Raw genomic sequence first — 19,891 nt, 5'->3', positions numbered from 1 at the left:
GGCACCAGGAAGGAAGTGGGGTCTAACTGTTAGATCCTTCTCTCCCGCCCTACTGCTCCAGGCTGTTCCCCGCCTACCTTGGAGGGACGACAGAGGAAGAACTGACCATAAAGGCTGCCAGAGACAAAATCTCTGTTTATTTTGTTATTTCCAGGCTCCCTGTAGGGGCGGGGGGGACAAGGTCAATTCCGCGGGGGGACAGCCTGGGATTTCTGTATTAAAATAGCATCTTCACAAAACATGCAGCTGCCCTGGTGGGTGGACGTGCACATCCCAGTGCCGTGGGCCGGTCCTGAGCTGGGGCCACGGTTGGGGACAGAGCCAGGTTGGGAGTGGGACCCAGGGCCTTTCCCCTCTCGGGGGCGCCGGGTCGGATCCGGGTGCACGGAGCTGTACAAAGGGGTTATTGCGTCTTTTCTTCCGTGGGCTCTGCTGGCTCGCTCGGTCGCCCCGTGGTGGAGGGTTCTGTGGGGCGGGGGCGGGGCTCTTCCACCGTCACCTCGGGGAGCGACACGGGGGGGCGGGCGCCAGGCTCCAGGGCACGGAGCCTCTGCATGAAGGTGGTGACTCGAATGGCCTTCTGTGGGGAGAGGGGAGAGGGTCAGATAGTCCCACAATATACCGCCCACTGTCCCCCCACGGCACCCCCCAGTGCCTGGCCCAGCCTGCCAGGGGAGAGCACCCCCTGCCCCACAGCACCCCCCAGCACCCGGCCCACCCTGCCGAGGGAGAGTGCTCCCTGCCCAGCCCCCACCCCGCTCCACAGCACGGCACCCCCCAGCACCCAGCCCTGCCTGCCAGGGGAGAGCGACCACTGCCCAGCCCCCCACCCCGCAGCACGGCACCCCCCAGCCTCGGCCCTGACTGCCAGGGGAGAACGACCCCTGCCCAGCCCCAACCCTGCCCCACAGTGCCCCCCAGCACCCGGCCCTGCCTGCCAGGGGAGAGTGCCCCTTACCCAGCCCTCCACCCCATGGCGCCCTCCAACGCCCCTGGGGAAACTCACCCGCCATTTGGCTTTGGCAAAGTTCTTCTCGATCTGGGCACAGACCCCCTCCTTGAGGTTCTTTTCCGAAGCCACGTTGCCCGCGATCCTGGGGGGTCGGGGTTGAGGGGCGTCCAGGATGGGGGGAGGATGCAGTGGGGGGGCCAGGTCGGGGTGGGGATCAGGGGTGGTAGATGCAGGTGAGATGGGGGAGGGGAGATTGGGGGGATGTGGGGTGTAGATGGGGGGATGCAGGTGATCGTGGGGTTGGGAGGCACAAAAAGACCCAGTGTGTGGGGGGGAAACATAGGCAGCCATTAGCCTGGGCTGTGAGGAGCAGGTTTGGGGGAGCTGACCCCAAACCAGGGGTGTCAGGCTAAGGCCCTGCAGCAGAGAGCCGCCCCCCCCCACTCCCTGGCCAAATGGCCCCACGTACCTCCCTGCCCCCCAGCTGAGAGTGAGTGACCCCCCCTTCAACCTCCATACTCTCCCATGCCCACCCCCCCTCGCCACTCGCCTGCCCCTCCCCCCACTCACTCGCTGTGACCCTCCCCCGCTCACCTGCCCTGCTCCTGCCCCCCCAGCCCCCCACCCCTCACCAGACGTCTCCCAGGGCCTCCTGCGCCGTGATCCTCTTGTCCTGATCCACGTCCAGCAGCTGCGACACCAGCTTCTTGGCTGCAATGGGGGGCAGGGGAGGGTCAGTGCAGGGTAAACGCCCCCCCCCATCCCAGAGTGGCAGGGACATGGGGGAAGAAGAGTGAGGTGGGGGGGTCTCATCAGTGGGAGAGATCTTGTCCCAGCAGGGCGGGTCAGGGCAGTGGGGGGCAGTGTGGGGGCTGTGGGGGGCTGGGGACTCACCAGCGGGGGAGAACTCATCCCAGTAGGGGGGTCGGAGCAGTGGGGGGCTGTGGGGGACTGGGGACTCACCGGCGGGGGAGATCTCGTCCCAGTAGGGGGGTCGGGGCACTGGGGGGCTGTGGGGGGCTGGGGACTCACCGGTGGGGGAGATCTCGTCCCAGTAGGGGGGTCGGGGCAGTGGGGGGCAGTGTGGGGGCTGTGGGGGGCTGGGGACTCACCAGCGGGGGAGAACTCATCCCAGTAGGGGGGTCGGGGCAGTGTGGGGGCTGTGGGGGGCTGGGGACTCACCGGCGGGGGAGATCTCGTCCCAGAAGGGGGGTCGGGGCACTGGGGGGCTGTGGGGGGCTGGGGACTCACCGGTGGGGGAGATCTCGTCCCAGTAGGGGGGTCGGGGCAGTGGGGGGCTGTGGGGGGCTGGGGACTCACCGGCGGGGGAGATCTCGTCCCAGTACGGGGGGTCGAAGCTGTACTCCCCAGCCAGGATCTGACGGAAGAGCTGCCGGTCCTGCCCCCGGCCGGACTCCTGCTCCTCCTCAGCGTAGAATGGGGGGTTCCCTGACAGCCTGTGGGGGAGGGGCAGTCAGGGGGGGTCGTGGGGTCCCAGGCACCCCCCAGGGACACCCTAATGCCACCCTCCTGACCCCTAGCCCCGACCCCCCCAGCCCCGACACCTCCCGACCCCCCGGGGCCCCAGCCCCACTCACAGGATGAAGAGGATGACCCCCACGGCCCAGCAGTCCACGGGGCAGCCGTAGCGCTGGCGAGCGATGACCTCGGGGGCTGGGGGCAGAGAGAGACGGGGTGAGACCCCCAGACATAACGGCGGGAGACGAGGTCAAAGGTGGGGGTGGGGCGGTGGTACTCAGGGGAGGGTCCCACACCCAGGTACTCAGGGGGAGGAGGGGGTGTCGTACCCAGGTACTCAGGGGAGGGTCTCATACCCAGGTACTCGGGGGGATGGAGGGGCCGTACCCAGGTATTCGGGGGGGACGTACCCAGGTCCTCAGGGGAATGGGGGGCCATACCCAGGTACTGTGGGGGGTACCCAGGTACTGTGAGGGGACAGGGGGCCCATACCCAGGTACTCGGGGTGATGGGAGGGGAGTACACAGGTACTCAGGGGGGGCATACCCAGGTACTCAGGGGGATGGGGGGCTGTAAGCAGGTACTTGGGGGGGTACCCAGGTACCCGGGGGGATGGGAGGCCATACCCAGGTAGTTGGGGGGGCGTATCCAGGTACTCGGGGGGCAGGGGGTCCGTGCCCAGGTACTCAGGCATGAGGGCAATGGTACGCAGGTGTCATAAATATAAAGGGAATGGAAAACAGCTTTAAAATCTCTCCTGGCCCAGGGCAAAACCCTTTCACCTGTAAAGGGTTAAGAAGCTCAGGTAACCTGGCTGGCACCTGGCCCAAATGACCAATGAAGGGACAAGATACTTTCAAAGCTGGGGGGAGAAACAAAGGCTCCGGGTCTGTCTGGGTGAGGCTTTTGCCGGGGACAGGTCAGGAATGGAGTCTGAGAGGTGGATCTCGTTAGGGATCTCGTTAGATTCCGATTCCTTTAAACAGCCGGTGAAATAGGCTGTGCTGGAGGGAGCGGAGATTCCTGTTTTTGTGTCTTTTTATCGCTGAAGGTTTGGCATAGAGGGAGTCTCTAGGTTTTGAATCTGATTACCCTGTAAGGTATTGACCATCCGGATGTTACAGAGGGGATTCTTTTACTTTTTCTTCTATTAAAATTCTTCTTTTCAGAATCTGGTTGCTTCTTCATTGTTCTTAAGATCCCAGGGTTTGGGTCTGGGTTCACCTCGGCAAATGGGTGAGGATTTTTATCAAGCCTTCCCCAGGAAAGGGGGTGTAGGGCTTGGGAGGATTCAGGGGGGGAAAGACGTTTCCAAGCGGGATCTTTCCCGGTTATATATTTGTTAGACGCTTGGTGGTGGCAGCAATAAAGTCCAAGGGCAAAAGGTAAAATAGTTTGTACCTTGGGGAAGTTTTAACCTAAGCTGGTAAGAATAAGCTTAGGGGGTTTTCAGGCAGGTCCCCACATCTGTACCCCAGAGTAGGTACTGAGGGGTGTGGGGGAATGGGGGCCATACCCAGATACTCAAGGGGGAGACAGAGGAGGCTGTACCCAGATACTCAGGGTGGGGAGATGGGGGCCATACCCAGGTCCTGGGATGCGATGGGGGGGCCATAGCCAGGTACTCACAGGGGGGTGTACCCAGGTACTCGAGGGGATTGGAGGCCATACCCAGATACTTGGGGGGAATGGGGGGCCATACCCAAGTACTCAGGGAGGCATACTCGGAGGGATGGGGGGCCATACCCAGGTACTCGGGGGGGTACCTAGGTACTTGGGGAAAGGGGGGGACATACCCAGGTACTTGGGGGGCATACCCAGGTACTTGGGGGGAATGGGGGGCTGTACCCAGGTACTTGGGGGGTACCCAGGTATTCAAGGGGATGGGTGGCCGTACCCAGGTAATCGGGGCCATAGGAGGGGTGTACCCAGGCACTCGGGGGGGTACCCCGGTATTCAAGGGGATGGGGGGCCATACCCAGATACTCAGGGGGGGCATACCCAGGTACTTGGGAGGAATGGGGGGCTGTATCAAGGTACTCAGGGGGGCGTCCCCGGGTACTCGGAAGGATGGGGGGCCATACCCAGGTACTTGGGGTGCATAACCAGATACCTGGGGCGATGGGAGGGGCATACCCAGGTACTCGGGGGGGTATACCCAGGTACTCGGGGTGATGGGGGGGCATACCCAGGTACTCGGGCGTCCCGCAGGGCTCGGTGATGGCTCCATTCTCGAAGCGCGACAGGTAGAAATCCCGGAGCACGACCTTGGCGTGGCTTTGCTGGGTGTGATAGACCAGGTTCTCCAGCTGGGGGGCACACCAGGCGTTAGACCCTCCTGCCAGCCTCACAGCACCAGCCCCACAGCGCCCCCTTCCCCCGCCGGCCCCACACCATCCCCTCCCCTACAAGCCCCACACACCGTCCCCTCCCTTCCCACCAGTCTGCCCCACATCACTCCACCCCTTTCCCCACTCCCAGCCCGCCCCTACCCCTTAGACCCCCACCTCACCCTCACGGCACAGAAGTGGCCACTGGGGGGGATGTGAGCTAAAGAAACCAGCCAGCGAGCCTCGCTATGCATGAAACCTGGGGGCCTGGCAGCCAGGACTCCTGGGTTCTCTCCCCAGGGAGGGGAGTGGGGTTTAGTGGTTAGAGCGAGGGGGAGCTGGGAGCCAGGACGCCTGGGTTCTCTCCCCAGGGAGGGGAGTGGGGTTTAGTGGTTAGAGCGAGGGGGAGCTGGGAGCCAGGACGCCTGGGTTCTCTCCCCAGCTCTGGGAGGGGAGTGGGGTCTAGTGGCTAGAGCGAGGGGGGGCTGGGAGCCAGGACACCTGGGTTCTCTCCCCAGCTCTGGGAGGGGAGTGGGGTCTAGTGGCTAGAGCGAGGGGGAGCTGGGAGCCAGGACGCCTGGGTTCTCTCCCCAGCTCTGGGAGGGGAGTGGGGTCTAGTGGCTAGAGCGAGGGGGGGCTGGGAGCCAGGACGCCTGGGTTCTCTCCCCAGCTCTGGGAGGGGAGTGGGGTCTAGTGGCTAGAGCGAGGGGGGGCTGGGAGCCAGGACGCCTGGGTTCTCTCCCCAGCTCTGGGAGGGGAGTGGGGTCTAGTGGCTAGAGCGAGGGGGGGCTGGGAGCCAGGACGCCTGGGTTCTCTCTGGCTCTGGGAGGGCAGTGGGGCGCGGTGGGTAGAGCGGGGGTGGGGGCAGCCCAGACGCCTGGCTCCCTGACCTTGAGGTTGCGGTGTACAATGCAGAGGCTATGCAGATAGGCCAGGGCCTCCAGCACCTGCCGGATCAGGCTGCTGGCGTCTCGCTCCGTGTAGCAGCCCAGGTCCAGAATCCAGTCGAACACGTCCCCGCCCGTCGCCCTGCAGGGGGCGGCACCGGGCTGGCTCAGCCCTGGGGGACCCCCGAGCTCCCCATGAGCCTGGAGCCCCCTCCCCCCTGCTTCCTGCCCTGGGGGTCCCCCCACCCATATCCCCTCGTTCCCCCCATTTCCCTCTGCTCCCAGGGTGGGATCAGCCCCCAGCCAATCCTCCCCAAACCCTGGCATCCCCCCACAGCCATGGGAGCCCCCCGCCCTGTTCCCTGCCCCGATTTCACCCCCCCCGGCCCCTGAACTCACAACTCCTGGATGATGTAAAATTCCCTGCGTGTCTCAAAGGTGTCAATCAGCTGGAGGATGTTGGGGTGACTCACCCTGGGGGGGGAGAAGAAATTGGGGGGGGTCAAGCAATTGACACGGCTTCCTTCCTGCCCCCGACTTGCCCTACCCCGCTGCTGGGAGCCCCCCTGGCCTCCCCGCCCCCTCTGCAGAGGGATACCCCCACACACACCTGGCACAGCAGATACACGCGGGCTCTTGCCCAAAGAGACACCCCGATTCCCACATGGCAATTCTGACAAGCGCCAGGTGTGACAAAGTGGGACTGTTCTTAATGTTTCCTCTGAATAGTGTGGGGGTGCCTCAGTTTCCCCCAGGCAGTTCTTAAGTATCTAGGTGGTGGGGTAAGGGTGTATGATCACTGCAGAGCCCTAGAGGGCAGGTGTGTGCAGGGGTCTGGACACAGAGAATGGCCGACACCCTGTTTCCTGGCCACCGATGGCCTGGGCCCTTCCCCCCTGCGAGGTGAGAGCTAAAGGGTTGGAGAACAAAGGAATCTGGTGCCTTCCTGGCCCGGCAAAGGGACAAAGCCCAGAGGAGGGGGGGGCTGGAGATAGTTTCAGTTTGGGGCTGGCTGGGGACATGGAGTGAAGGGCAGACGTGGTTGTCTGGCTCACTGCCCCCCAAAATGGACCCAGCTGAGGGGTCCTGTTCTCTGCACCTACAAGCTGTGTTAGACCATGTTCCTGTCCTCTAATAAACCCCTGTTTTACTGGCTGGCTGAGAGTCACGTCTGACTGCGGAGTTGGGGGGCAGGACCCCCTGGCCCCCTCCCAGGACCCCGCCTGAGCGGACTCGCTGTGGGAAGCGCACGGAGGGGCAGGGGAGGCTGAATGCTCCGAGGTCAGACCCAGGAAGGTGGAGCCGGGTGAGCTGTGTGTCCTGAAGACAGGCTGCTCACAGAGAGGAGACCTCACCAGAGTCCTGACTGGCTTCATGGGGAGCAGTTCCAGAGCATCGCCCGGGGACCCCATGACAACTGGTGTCAGCAATGGGATGTACTGCACCCCGTGGGTGGCGCTTCCTGCAGTAAGCGACTGGGGAGCAGTAAAACGAAGGGGGACTGAAGAGGACGAGGCGTGCTGAAGGCTCAGAGAGGAGCGGTTTCGGGGGGCGGTTAACCCCTGGGAGTGTGTGACCAGCGAGAAGGACTATGCAGTAATGGGGTCCCCCTGGGGACTGTGGTGAGCAGTCTCAGGGGTGGAGGAGCCTGCGGCTTGGCCCGGGGAGAGAGAAGGACTTTTGCAGTAACAGGGTTCCCCTGGGGATTGCAGCGAGTGGTCCCAGGGGTGGAGGAGTCTGCGGCTCGACCCTGGCAAAGAGGTGGTGACCTTGAGAAGGGCTGGCACACGAGGGGTTCTCCCTGGAAACCGTGGGGAGCTGAGAGCACACAGGCCTGTGAGTCCACAGGAACTTGGGAAGAGCGGAGTGACGGCCTGTCACCATCTCCTTAAGAAGGACATTGTAACCCTGTGCAGAGAGGGTTGAGCATTGGAAAGTTCACCAAGGCACAGTTAATCGTGCAGCTGGAGGAGGATGACTGCTCTAAGGAACAGATTCCTGACCCCAAATGGGGCTAGAGCAGGATCTGGGAGCGGCCGGAGTAGTAGCCAGACATCCCCAAGACTCCTGTCTCCGACCAGACGAGGGTCTTCACGATCGGGTTCCCCATCGGGGGATCGGAGACGGACGGGATTGGAGCTGAGTCCGAGAGAGCCAGAGGACTGTGAGAGACAGCGAGAGCCCGAGAAAGAGCTGCAGAAGCAGCAGCAGCATGAACTGGCGGTGGGGGAGCGGAGAGGCCTAGGGGACCAAGAAGGAAAAGATTCCTGAACTTGTATTCGCAAAAAGAAAAGGAGGACTTGTGGCACCTTAGAGACGAACCAATTTATTTGAGCATGAGCTTTCGTGAGCTGAAACCTGAACTTGTGTGTGGCAAAGGGAAGGAGAAGGCTTCTAGCCTTTTATCTAGGAAGTCTGTCAGTTTGCCTGAAAGGGGATTGTGTAGGAATCTGCCAGATGGGCCAGGGGTAATTCTGGATGTAAGGGAGACCCAGAAAGAGTCTGTTGTTGCTCAGGAAAGTGTTCCTCTAGAGCAAGCCCTCGGTGAAGAGGGCAAGAGCAGAATTTCTGGGAGGGGTGAATTGTTGCATAGAAAAGCCCTAGGGAAGGGAATCCTCAGGGAGTCTTTGCAAGCAGTTTACTGCAGCTGAAGGGTGTGAAAGTGATTTCATCAAGACAGTTTCAGTTCCTAACTGCCAGAAATTTTCTGTTGTGAATGGATCCTCTGACTTTCCTGTTGAAAGATCCAGTGTGGAGAGCTTTGAGAAGGTCTCAGATGGGGCGAAAGCTGTTAAGAAAGTTAAACAGTCCTATAACCCAGTGGCTGTGTTGGGCCAGCTTGTTGGGGAGACAAGGTTGTGGAGAAAGGGATGTCTCCATGCTAGTTCTGTAAGTGAACAGTATGTGGCCCAGGTCAAGATGGGGGCTCTTAACCAAGAGAGCCCGAATTGCAGCCCTCCAGACTGGAGCGCTGGGAGAAGACCTGATCCCAGTTTGACCCCTGGGGGCTTTGGGGTGGCAAAAGGGCACGGGCCGCATAAACATTCCCACATGCGGCCTGCGAGTGCTATCGACCACCCCCGACTTAAGGGAGGGCGTGAAACTGGAAGGGCCTGGTGTAACTCCCACCAAAGAATGGAAGAGATGCTGGGGCATCCATGGGAATGTTGGTGGCTTTGAACTTCCCCAGGTCACCAGCTAAAGTGACCCCGCTCAGTTCGATCTCGAAGGGGGGAGAGATGTGACGAAGCGGGACTGTTCTTAATATTTCCTCTGAACAGTGTGGGGGTGCCTCAGTTTCCCCTAGGCAGTTCTTAAGTATCTCGGTGGTGGGATAAGGGTGTATGATAGTTGCAGAGCCCTAGAGGGCAGGTGTGTGCAGGGGGCTGGACACAGAGAAGGGCCGACACTCTGTCTCCTGGCAACTGATGGCCTGGGCCCTTCCCCCCTGCAAGGTGAGAGCTAAAGGGTTGGAGAACAAAGGAATCAGGTGCCCTCCTGGCCCGGGAAAGGTACAAAGCCCGGGGGGGCGGGTGGAGGGGGGGCTGGAGAGAGTTTCAGTTTGGGGCTGGCTGGGGACATGGAGTGAAGGGCAGACATGGCTGTCTGGGTCACTGCCCCCCAAAATGGACCCAGCTGAGGGGTCCTGTTCTTTGCACCTACAAGCTCTGTTAGACCATGTTCCTGTCCTCTAATAAACCCTCTGTTTTACTGGCTGGCTGAGAGTCCCGTCTGACTGCGGAGTCGGGGGGCAGGACCCTCTGGCTTTCCCAAGACCCCGCCTGAGCGGACTCGCTGGGGGAAGCGCACGGAGGGGCAGAGGATGCTGAATGCTCCGAGGTCAGACCCAGGAAGGTGGAAGCCGGGGGAGCTGTGTGTCCTGCAGACAGGCTGCTCACAGAGAGGAGACTCCCCAGAATCCTGACTGGCTTCATGGGGAGCAGTTCCAGAGCATCGTCCAGGGACTCTGTGACACCAGGACACCCGAGCCTGCCTCAGTTTCCCTCCGCCATGCCCTGAGCAGAACGGGGAGGGACTGGCCAGAGGCCAGAGTCATTCGCAACGGGAACCCCAGAGGCTGGGACACCCCCTCCTCCTCGTCCCTGGGCAGGGCGGCGGGGCAAGGGCCCCCCCGAGCTGCAGAGCAAAGGGGAACAGTGCCGGGTGTGCCGACAGAGAGACACAGCAAGTCCAGAAATGTACAACCACACAGGGATTTTCTGAAGGCCAGGCCTGCCTCAGTTTCCCCTTGTATATTGCCGTGCTACCCATCAGGTGCAGGAGGGGTGGGTGACTGGAGAAAGGGGACTCGGGAGCCGGGGTGCCGAAGGCTTTCAGGGCTCCCCGAGTCTGGGGCCAGAACCCCTGCCCCCCTTTGCCAGTACTCCCGGCCTGGCTGCAAGGGTGGGGTCCGGCTCCGGCACCTACATCTTCAGGATGAGGATCTCGTTGCGGGCCGCCTGGCGAACCTTCCTGCCGTCCTTCTTCCGGAACCGCTTGCACACGACAAGCCGGTCAGTCCGGCGCTCACGAGCCAGGCACAGCTCACAGAACTCCTTCCTGAGGGGATGGGCGGGTGAGACGTCACACAGCCCCCCATAGCCCGCCCCCCTCAGCTACCCCCGCATCCCACCCCCTCTGGAACCCCCCAACAGCCCCCCAGCACCCTCCTGCCACCATGAATTACTGGCATTACCCTTCCCAGCATAGCACATGCCTCAGTTTCCCCCCACTGACCAGCGTTCTGCGCAGCACGGCCCGGCCCAGGTGGACTCTGCTGCGCTCCGGGGATGGAACTGGATCAGCCCATCAATGGAGGAGCCGGGGGGGAGGCTGGGGTGGGGGGCTGGAGCTCCCACGTGCCCCCCTCCCAGATGGGCGACACCAGGGCCTAGCTCCGTCCTGACGCCCATCCCTGTGCTCAGCCAAGGGTTTCCCGCCCCATCCCCCTGGGCTCCCCACCCACCGGGAGAACCGGGGGGCCCTGGCCTGACCCGTTTGTCCCAGTGCCAGACGTTTTCGGGGGTCTCCCCTGGAGTCCGGTAAAATTACCCCTCTCCCCTTCCCAGCAGACAGGGAAACTGAGGCACATGAGCAAGCCAGGGAGTGAGTCGCTGTGGGAGGGGGAGTCTTTGTGGGCCGGGCTGTGGGGGGCAGCCCCCCTGTGACGAAGTGGGACTGTTCTTAATGTTTCCTCTGAATAGTGTGGGGGTGCCTCAGTTTCCCCTAGGCAGTTCTTAAGTATCTAGGTGGTGGGGTAAGGGTGTATGATCATTGCAGAGCCCTAGAGGGCATGTGTGTGCAGGAGTCTGGACACAGAGAATGGCCGACACCCTGTTTCCTGGCAACTGATGGCCTGGGCCCTTCCCCCCTGCAAGGTGAGAGCTGAAGGGTTGGAGAACAAAGGAATCAGGTGACCTCCTGGCCCGGGAAAGGAACAAAGCCCAGAGGAGGAGGGGCTGGAGGGGTTTTTCAGTTTGGGGCTGGCTGGGACATGGAGTGAAGTGCAGACGTGGTTGTCTGGCTCACTGCCCCCCAGAATGGACCCAGCTGAGGGGTCCCGTTCTCTGCACCTGCAAGCTCTGTTTTAGACCATGTTCCTGTCGTCTAATAAACCTTCTGTTTTACTGGCTGGCTGAGAGTCCCGTCTGACTGCGAAGTTGGGGTGCAGGACCCTCTGGCTTCCCCAGGAGCACCGCCTGAGCGGACTCGCTGTGGGAAGCGCACGGAGAGGCAGAGGATGCTGAATGCTCCGAGGTCAGACCCAGGAAGGTGGAAGCTGTGTGAGCTGTGTGTCCTGAAGACAGGCTGCTCACAGAAAGGCGACTACCCCAGAGTCCTGACTGACTTCATGGGGAGCAGTTCCAGAGCATCGCCCAGGAACTCCGTGACAACTGGTGGCAGCGGTGGGATCTACTGCACCCCGTGGATGGCGCTTCCTGCAGTAAGTGACTGGGGAGCAGTAACACGAAGGGGGATTGCCGAGGACCAGGCCTGCTGAAGGCTCAGAGAGGAGCGGTTTCGGGGGGCGGTTAACCCCTGGGAGTGTGTGACCAGCGAGAAGTACTGTGCAGTAATGGGGTCCCCCTGGGGACTGCAGTGAGCAGTCTCAGGGGCGGAGGAGTCTGCAGCTCGACCCTGGCAAAGAGGTGGTGACCTTGAGAAGGGCTGGCACACTAGGGGTTCTCCCTGGAAACCGTGGGGAGCTGAGAACACACGGGCCTGTGAGTCCACAACAACTTGGGAGGAGCGGAGTGATGGCCTGTCACCGTCTCCTTAAGAAGGACATTGTAACCCTGTGCAGAAAGAGAGGGTTGAGCATTGGAAAGTTCACCAAAGCAGAGTTAATCGTGCAGCTGGAGGAGGATGACCGCTCTAAGGAACAGATTCCTGACCCCAACTGGGGCTATAGCAGGATCTGGGAGCAGCTGAAGCGGGAGCCAGGCATCGCCAAGACTCCTGTCCCCGACCAGACGAGGGTCTTCACGATCGGGTTCCCCATCTAGGGATCGGAGATGGACGGGATTGGAGCTGAGTCTGAGAGAGCAAGAGGACCGTGGGAGACAGCGAGAGCCCGAGAAAGAGCTGCAGAAGCAGCAGCAGCATGAACTGGCGGTGGTGGGGCGGAGAGGCCTAGGGGACCTCCCCGGGGTGAGTGGGGATAGATCCCGGGGGGCCAGTTCCGCAGGGAACCTCGAGACTAAATTGCTGCCCCTGGTTAAGGAGGGGGGGGTGTGGATGCCCACCTCACTGCCTTTGAGCAGGCTGGCGATTTGAACCAAGGGGACCCTGCGGAAAAGCCCCGGTGTCTAGCTCCCTTGCTGGGTCCCAAGGCCATAGACTCCGTCAGCCAGGTGGTTGGGGATGTGGACAGGCTCCCACTCCTGACCCCAACCTATATGTCTGTGTGGAGTTTCCTGGGGCCAGGCCCCCCGGACCTCCAGTGGGAGTAGAAGGTGATGGTCAATGGGGAGACATTCTTGGGGTGGCCAAAGGGCATGGGCTGCATAAACCTTCCCACATGCGGCCTGCGAGTGCTATCGACCACCCCTGACCTAAGGGAGGGCGTGAAACTGGAAGGGCCTGGTGTAACTCCTACCAAGGAATGGGAGAGATGCTGGGGCATCCATGGGAACGTTGGTGGCTTCGAACTTCCCCAGGTCACCGGCTAAAGTGACCCCGCTCAGTTCGATCTCGAAGGGGGGAGAGATGTGACGAAGTGGGACTGTTCTTAATGTTTCCTCTGAATAGTGTGGGGGTGCCTCAGTTTCCCCTAGGCAGTTCTTAAGTATCTAGGGGGTGGAGTAAGGGTGTATGATCATTGCAGAGCCCTAGAGGGCAGGTGTGTGCAGGAGTCTGGACACAGAGAATGGCCGACACCCTGTTTCCTGGCAACTGATGGCCTGGGCCCTTCCCCCCTGCAAGGTGAGAGCTGAAGGGTTGGAGAACAAAGGAATCAGGTGACCTCCTGGCCCGGGAAAGGAACAAAGCCCAGAGGAGGAGGGGCTGGAGGGGTTTTTCAGTTTGGGGCTGGCTGGGACATGGAGTGAAGTGCAGACGTGGTTGTCTGGCTCACTGCCCCCCAGAATGGACCCAGCTGAGGGGTCCCGTTCTCTGCACCTGCAAGCTCTGTTTTAGACCATGTTCCTGTCGTCTAATAAACCTTCTGTTTTACTGGCTGGCTGAGAGTCACGTCTGACTGCGAAGTTGGGGTGCAGGACCCTCTGGCTTCCCCAGGAGCCCCGCCTGAGCGGACTCGCTGTGGGAAGCGCACGGAGGGGCAGAGGATGCTGAATGCTCCGAGGTCAGACCCAGGAAGGTGGAAGCTGTGTGAGCTGTGTGTCCTGAAGACAGGCTGCTCACAGAAAGGCGACTACCCCAGAGTCCTGACTGACTTCATGGGGAGCAGTTCCAGAGCATCGCCCAGGAACTCCGTGACACCCCCCCCCCAGATACTCACACGCTCAGCAGCTCCCCGATCTCATACTTGTCCGTGATGTCGCCCACGGAGTTGTAGTTCTTCTCCTCCCGCAGCCGGAGACACCCCCACGGCATCCTGTGGGGGGAGGCAGGGGAATCAGACATAGCCACCCCCCCCACCCTGCCCTCCTCCCTGCCCCCTGCTGCATGACACCCCCCAATGAGCCTCCCACCCTGCCCCCTGCAGCCCAGCACCCCCCACAGAGCCCCCCACCTATGTCCTGCAGCCCAGCACCCCCCACAGAGCCCCCCACCTATGTCCTGCAGCCCTGCGCTCCCCACTGAGCCAGCCAGACCCTTTATCCTGGGGCTGGAACTCGCCTGCCAGAAACAGCTCCTTATGGGACCTGGCTGGGGGCAGGGCTGGGGCCTGTGGGATTCGGGACCTCGACTCCCCTCGAAATTCCAACCGGGCTGCCATCACCTCCCAGCAGAGCCTTGGGAGCCCCCTTCAGAGCTGGGGAGAGAACCCAGGAGTCCTGGCTCCCAGCCCCGCCCCCTCACCACGAGACCCCACTCCCCTCCCAGGGTATCAAACTGATGGGCAGCCACTGCCTCCTGGCCTCTGATCCCAGCGAAGCCGGGCCCGGCTGGCAAAGCCAGTGACCCAGACGGTGGGATCCAGGGCTGGGCTGGCAGGGGGCTGCAGGTCAGGAGTGAGGAGCACCGGCAGGGCTGGGGGGCAGGGCTGGGCTGGCAGGGGGCTGTGGGTCGGGAGTCAGGGGCAGTGGCAGGGCTGGGGGGGCCCAGGGCTGGGCTGGCAGGGGGCTGCGGGTCGGGAGTGAGGGGCACCGGCAGGGCTGGGGGGGGGGCCCAGGGCTGGGCTGGCAGGGGGCTGCGGGTCGGGAGTCGGGGGGCAGTGGCAGGGCTGGGGGGGCCCAGGGCTGGGCTGGCAGGGGGCTGCGGGTCGGGAGTCGGGGGCAGTGGCAGGGCTGGGGGGCAGGGCCGGGCTGGCAGGGGGCTGCGGGTCGGGAGTGAGGGGCACCGGCAGGGCTGGGGGGCAGGGCTGAACCCCCCTGCCTGTCACTCCCCCCCCCCCGCCCCGGGCGCTGAGCGGTGACAACCGGCTGGATGGTCCCAGAACCCTCCTATCACCACGGTAACCCCGAGAACCCCAGCTGTCGCCATGGCAACCTAGCGACAGCAGCTTGAAGGCAACAGGAACCCGAAGCTGGTGTAACCTGGCGGGGGGAGGGGCACCAACAATCACAACCCACAACCCAGACAGTTACCGACCCCTGCACTGCACTGCACTGCACACCTACACACAGACTGTGAGACCCGCACCGCACACCCGCACACGCCCTGCGACACGCAGAGCACAATCACACACACCCCACACCCGCACACGCCCTGCGACACGCAGAGCACAATCACACACACCCCACAACCGCACACCCCCTGCGACACGCAGAGCACAATCACACACACCCCACACCCGCACACGCCCTGCGACACGCAGAGCACAATCACGCACACCGCACACCCCCTGCGACACGCAGAGCACAATCACGCACACCCCACAACCGCACACGCCCTGCGACACGCAGAGCACAATCACGCACACCGCACACCCCCTGCGACACGCAGAGCACAATCACGCACACCCCACAACCGCACACCCCCTGCGACACGCAGAGCACAATCACGCACACCCCACAACCGCACACGCCCTGCGACACGCAGAGCACAATCACACACACCCCACAACCGCACACGCCCTGCGACACGCAGAGCACAATCACGCACACCGCACACCCGCACACGCCCTGCGACACGCAGAGCACAATCACACACACCCCACAACCGCACACCCCCTGCGACACGCAGAGCACAATCACACACACCCCACACCCGCACACGCCCTGCGACACGCAGAGCACAATCACGCACACCGCACACCCCCTGCGACACGCAGAGCACAATCACGCACACCCCACAACCGCACACGCCCTGCGACACGCAGAGCACAATCACGCACACCGCACACCCCCTGCGACACGCAGAGCACAATCACGCACACCCCACAACCACACACCCCCTGCGACACGCAGAGCACAATCACACACACCCCACACCCGCACACGCCCTGCGACACGCAGAGCACAATCACGCACACCGCACACCCCCTGCGACACGCAGAGCACAATCACGCACACCCCACAACCGCACACGCCCTGCGACACGCAGAGCACAATCACACACACCCCACAACCGCACACCCCCTGCGACACGCAGAGCACAATCACGCACACCCCACAACCGCACACGCCCTGCGACACGCAGAGCACAATCACGCACACCCCACACCCGCACACCCCCTGCGACACGCAGAGCACAATCACACACACCCCACACCCGCACACCCCCTGCGACACGCAGAGCACAATCACACACACCCCACAACCGCACACGCCCTGCGACACGCAGAGCACAATCACACACACCCCACACCCGCACACGCCCTGCGACACGCAGAGCACAATCACACACACCCCACAACCGCACACGCCCTGCGACACGCAGAGCACAATCACACACACCCCACACCCGCACACCCCCTGCGACACGCAGAGCACAATCACACACACCCCACAACCGCACACGCCCTGCGACACACAGAGCACAATCACGCACACCGCACACCCGCACACCCCCTGCGACACACAGAGCACAATCACGCACACCCCACACCCGCACACCCCCTGCGACACACAGAGCACAATCACGCACACCCCACAACCGCACACCCCCTGCGACACACAGAGCACAATCACGCACACCGCACACCCGCACACGCCCTGCGACACACAGAGCACAATCACACACACCCCACAACCGCACACGCCCTGCGACACACAGAGCACAATCACGCACACCCCACAACCGCACACGCCCTGCGACACACAGAGCACAATCACGCACACCCCACACCCGCACACGCCCTGCGACACCCAGAGCACAATCACGCACACCCCACAACCGCACACGCCCTGCGACACACAGAGCACAATCACGCACACCCCACACCCACACACCCCCTGCGACACACAGAGCACAATCACACACACCCCACAACCGCACACGCCCTGCGACACGCAGAGCACAATCACACACACCCCACAACCGCACACGCCCTGCGACACCCAGAGCACAATCACACACACCACACACCCGCACACGCCCTGCGACACACAGAGCACAATCACACACACCACACACCCGCACACGCCCTGCGACACGCAGAGCACAATCACACACACCCCACACCCGCACACGCCCTGCGACACGCAGAGCACAATCACACACACCCCACAACCGCACACGCCCTGCGACACGCAGAGCACAATCACACACACCCCACACCCGCACACGCCCTGCGACACACACCACAGCCAGGAGCGCACATTGCAACAGGCAAGGCAGTCGCACACGTGCACTGCAATAGACACAGCAGACCCAGCCACGCACAGACTCACACGCAACACGGAAACCCCCCCACACCGCAGAACAGAACACCACAACCGCACTCAACACTCCGACACAACACCGCACATGGAAGAGACACACAACGCACCTGGGCCCCGTTGTGCACCGAGCCACACACAGCACATCGTCGCAAACACGCAAACGGAGATAACGACACACGACACCTGGGCAGCCCAACACAGCGCAGGGCCTGGCCCCTCCAGCAGAAGGCGCCTACACACACTCACACACACTCACACACACTCACACAGAGCAGGGCAAAAGGGTCGGGGCAGAGGCTGAGAACTGAAAATGCCCAGATCACCTGTTGGCAAGCAAGAGCCGCTGGCGTCAGTGAGTAAAATCGGGGAGTCCCCCCCCCCCCCACGTAAGTCCCCCACCAGCACCCGGCCCTGACAGGCCTGGGGAGAGCGCCCCCTGCCCAACCCCCCGCCCCCCAGCACGGTGCCCCCCAAGTGCCCAGCCCTTACTGCTAAGGGAGAAAGCCCCCTGCCCAGCCCCCCCATCCTGCTCCCCGCAGCATGGAGCCCCCGCAATGCCCGGCCCTGAGTGCCAGGGGAGAGAGGAAGCCCCCTGCTCAGCCCAGCCCCACAGCACAGCGCCCCCTAGCGCTGCCCTGGGGCCAGCCCAGATCCCCTTTGCAGGGGGCCAACCTTCAGCCCCTTCTAACTTTGCCAAACTTCACCGGCTGGTTCCCTTCCAAGCAGAATGTGCCTAGAGCTGCCACCCCACAGAGACAACAGCAACCTTCCCCCCCATGTAACCACTAGACCCTGCTCCCCTCCCGAGCCAGGGAGAGAACCCAGGAGTCCCGGCTCCCAGCCCCCTGCTTTAACCACTAGACCCCACTCTCCTCCCCGAGCCGGGGAGAGAACCCAGGAGTCCCGGCTCCCAGCCCCCTGCTCTAACCACTTGACCCCACTCTCCTCCCCGAGCCGGGGAGAGAACCCAGGAGTCCCGGCTCCCAGCCCCCTGCTCTAACCACTAGACCCCACTCTCCTCCCCGAGCCGGGGAGAGAACCCAGGAGTCCCGGCTCCCAGCCCCCTGCTCTAACCACTAGACCCCACTCTCCTCGCCGAGCCGGGGAGAGAACCCAGGAGTCCCGGCTCCCAGCCCCCTGCTCTAACCACTAGACCCCACTCTCCTCCCCGACCCGGGGAGAGAACCCAGGAGTCCTGGCTCCCAGCCAGTCCCCCTCCCCAAACCGGGGAGAGAACCCAGGAGTCCTGGCTCCCCTCCCCACGCTTCACCTGGGGCTAGGTCCAGTCACCGCCGCTCGCAGGGGCAGGGGGCCATGTCCGGAGCCCGGCTCCAGGCTCCCGGCTCCTGCCTGCCCGGATCCGCCGGGGACTCTGAGCCCAGCCCAGCCCGGAGCCGCGCGGGGCGGAGCGCACGGGAGAGAGCGAGAGAAATAGGTCGGCAAGAGGAGGGCGGGGGGGAGCCAGGACTCCTGGGTTCTCTCCCCTGATATGGGTGGGGACGGGACGCTAGTGGTTACAGCGTGGGGGCCTGGGAGCCCAGGGCTGGGGGCTGCGAGTCGGGAGTGAGGGGCATCGGCAGGACGGGGGGGGGGGGGACTGGGCTAGCGGGGAGCTGCGGGTCAGGAGCGAGGGGCACTAGCGGAGCTGGGGGGCACCCCAGGGGTGGGTTATGGGGGAGCTGCGGGTCAGGAGCGAGGGGCACTGGCGGAGCTGGGGGGCCCTAGGGGTGGGTTATGGGGAGCTGGGGGGTCAGGAGCGAGGGGCACTGGCAGAGCTGGGGGGGGCCCAGGGGTGGGTTATGGGGGGGGGGGCTGGCCTGATGGAGCCATCGCCCCGCGGGGGATTCGGTTCCCCATGAATATTTCAGTGTCTGCCGCAGACACGGAGAAGGAAACGTCTCGCTCCGGACTTGAGAGTCTGCAACACCCCCCCCCCCCCGCCAGCTCTTCTGGTGCCCCCCACCCCTGACCCGCAGCCCCGGGCTCCCCCCACCCCCTCCCAGCTGTGCTGACCGGGATCAGGGTAACTCCACTTTGCCTGGCCCAGGGGGCCCAGAATCCCCAAGGGGGGGCCTGTCCCCCAGCACCCCACATGGGGTTAACAGGGACAAGCTCTACCCACCCCCCCTCCAGGCACCGATTCCCACATGGCCCAGCCCAGGATGACTCTCACCCCCCACCCCCACAGCTACCCCCCTTGGCCAGGGCCAGGCCCCACACCTGGGCGGACTGGAGGTGGTTCTGGGCCACACCCACCTCCAGGGTGGAGCAGCTGGGAACAGCCCCAGGTAAGGCTGCAGGGGGTGGCGTGCCCGGGTGGAGATGCAGCCACCTCTGGGGCAGGGCCACTGGGGAACAGCCCGCTATAACCGCGCTGGGGGACTGCTCGCCCCGGGCTGGGAACAGCTGCGGCAGTTAGCACCAAACGAGGGCAGAGCCAGCGGTGACGCATGAAGCCGCGGCTCAGAGAAATGGCAGAACCTCTCCTGAGGGGGGAAGTCCGGACTCCTGGGTTCTCTCCCCAGCTCAGGGGTGGGGCGGGCTGGGAGGCAGGACTCTTGTGTAGTTGACTCTCACCTGCTCTTCATGACTCAGTTTCCCCCCTTGGGAGAATGTCAGCTGGCCAAACCAGGGGGAGGAGCAGGGAGTGGGTCACACAGGCAGCTGGCAGGGAGGGGCGCCTGTAGAGACAGGTAGCTGGGGGGGGCAGAAGGGGTGTCAGCAGACAGAGGGGATGGTGGGGGACACAGAGCCAGCTGTAGAAGAGGTGCATGGCTGGCTATGGGGCAGGGA

At 63.2% G+C, this 19,891-nt stretch overlaps 1 protein-coding gene across 2 annotated transcripts; it reads right to left on the bottom strand.

Moving 5' to 3' along the window:
• Positions 1–115: 115 nt before the first annotated feature.
• LOC125628417 (caM kinase-like vesicle-associated protein) lies at positions 116–18,545 on the bottom strand. Of its 2 annotated transcripts, none has more exons than XM_048833447.2 (11): positions 18,369–18,545; positions 13,609–13,704; positions 10,077–10,208; positions 6,048–6,122; positions 5,652–5,790; positions 4,620–4,740; positions 2,551–2,626; positions 2,273–2,409; positions 1,585–1,663; positions 1,007–1,094; positions 116–580 (listed from the first exon to the last, which is right to left on the bottom strand). In XM_048833447.2, exons 2-11 carry the CDS (start codon positions 13,701–13,703, stop codon positions 404–406), a joined length of 1,119 nt encoding a protein of 372 aa, XP_048689404.2. In that variant the 5' UTR covers position 13,704; positions 18,369–18,545; the 3' UTR covers positions 116–403. The 2 variants fall into 2 exon arrangements, with proteins under 2 accessions (XP_048689404.2, XP_048689406.2); XM_048833449.2 differs by lacking the exon at positions 18,369–18,545 and adding an exon at positions 17,206–17,228.
• Positions 18,546–19,891: the final 1,346 nt, after the last annotated feature.

Source organism: Caretta caretta, chromosome 23 (assembly GCF_965140235.1).
Source record: "Caretta caretta isolate rCarCar2 chromosome 23, rCarCar1.hap1, whole genome shotgun sequence".
Taxonomy (NCBI): Eukaryota; Metazoa; Chordata; order Testudines; family Cheloniidae; genus Caretta; species Caretta caretta.
The sequence above is the reverse complement of the archived record's forward strand: the minus strand, read 5'-3'. Positions and strand labels throughout refer to the sequence as shown.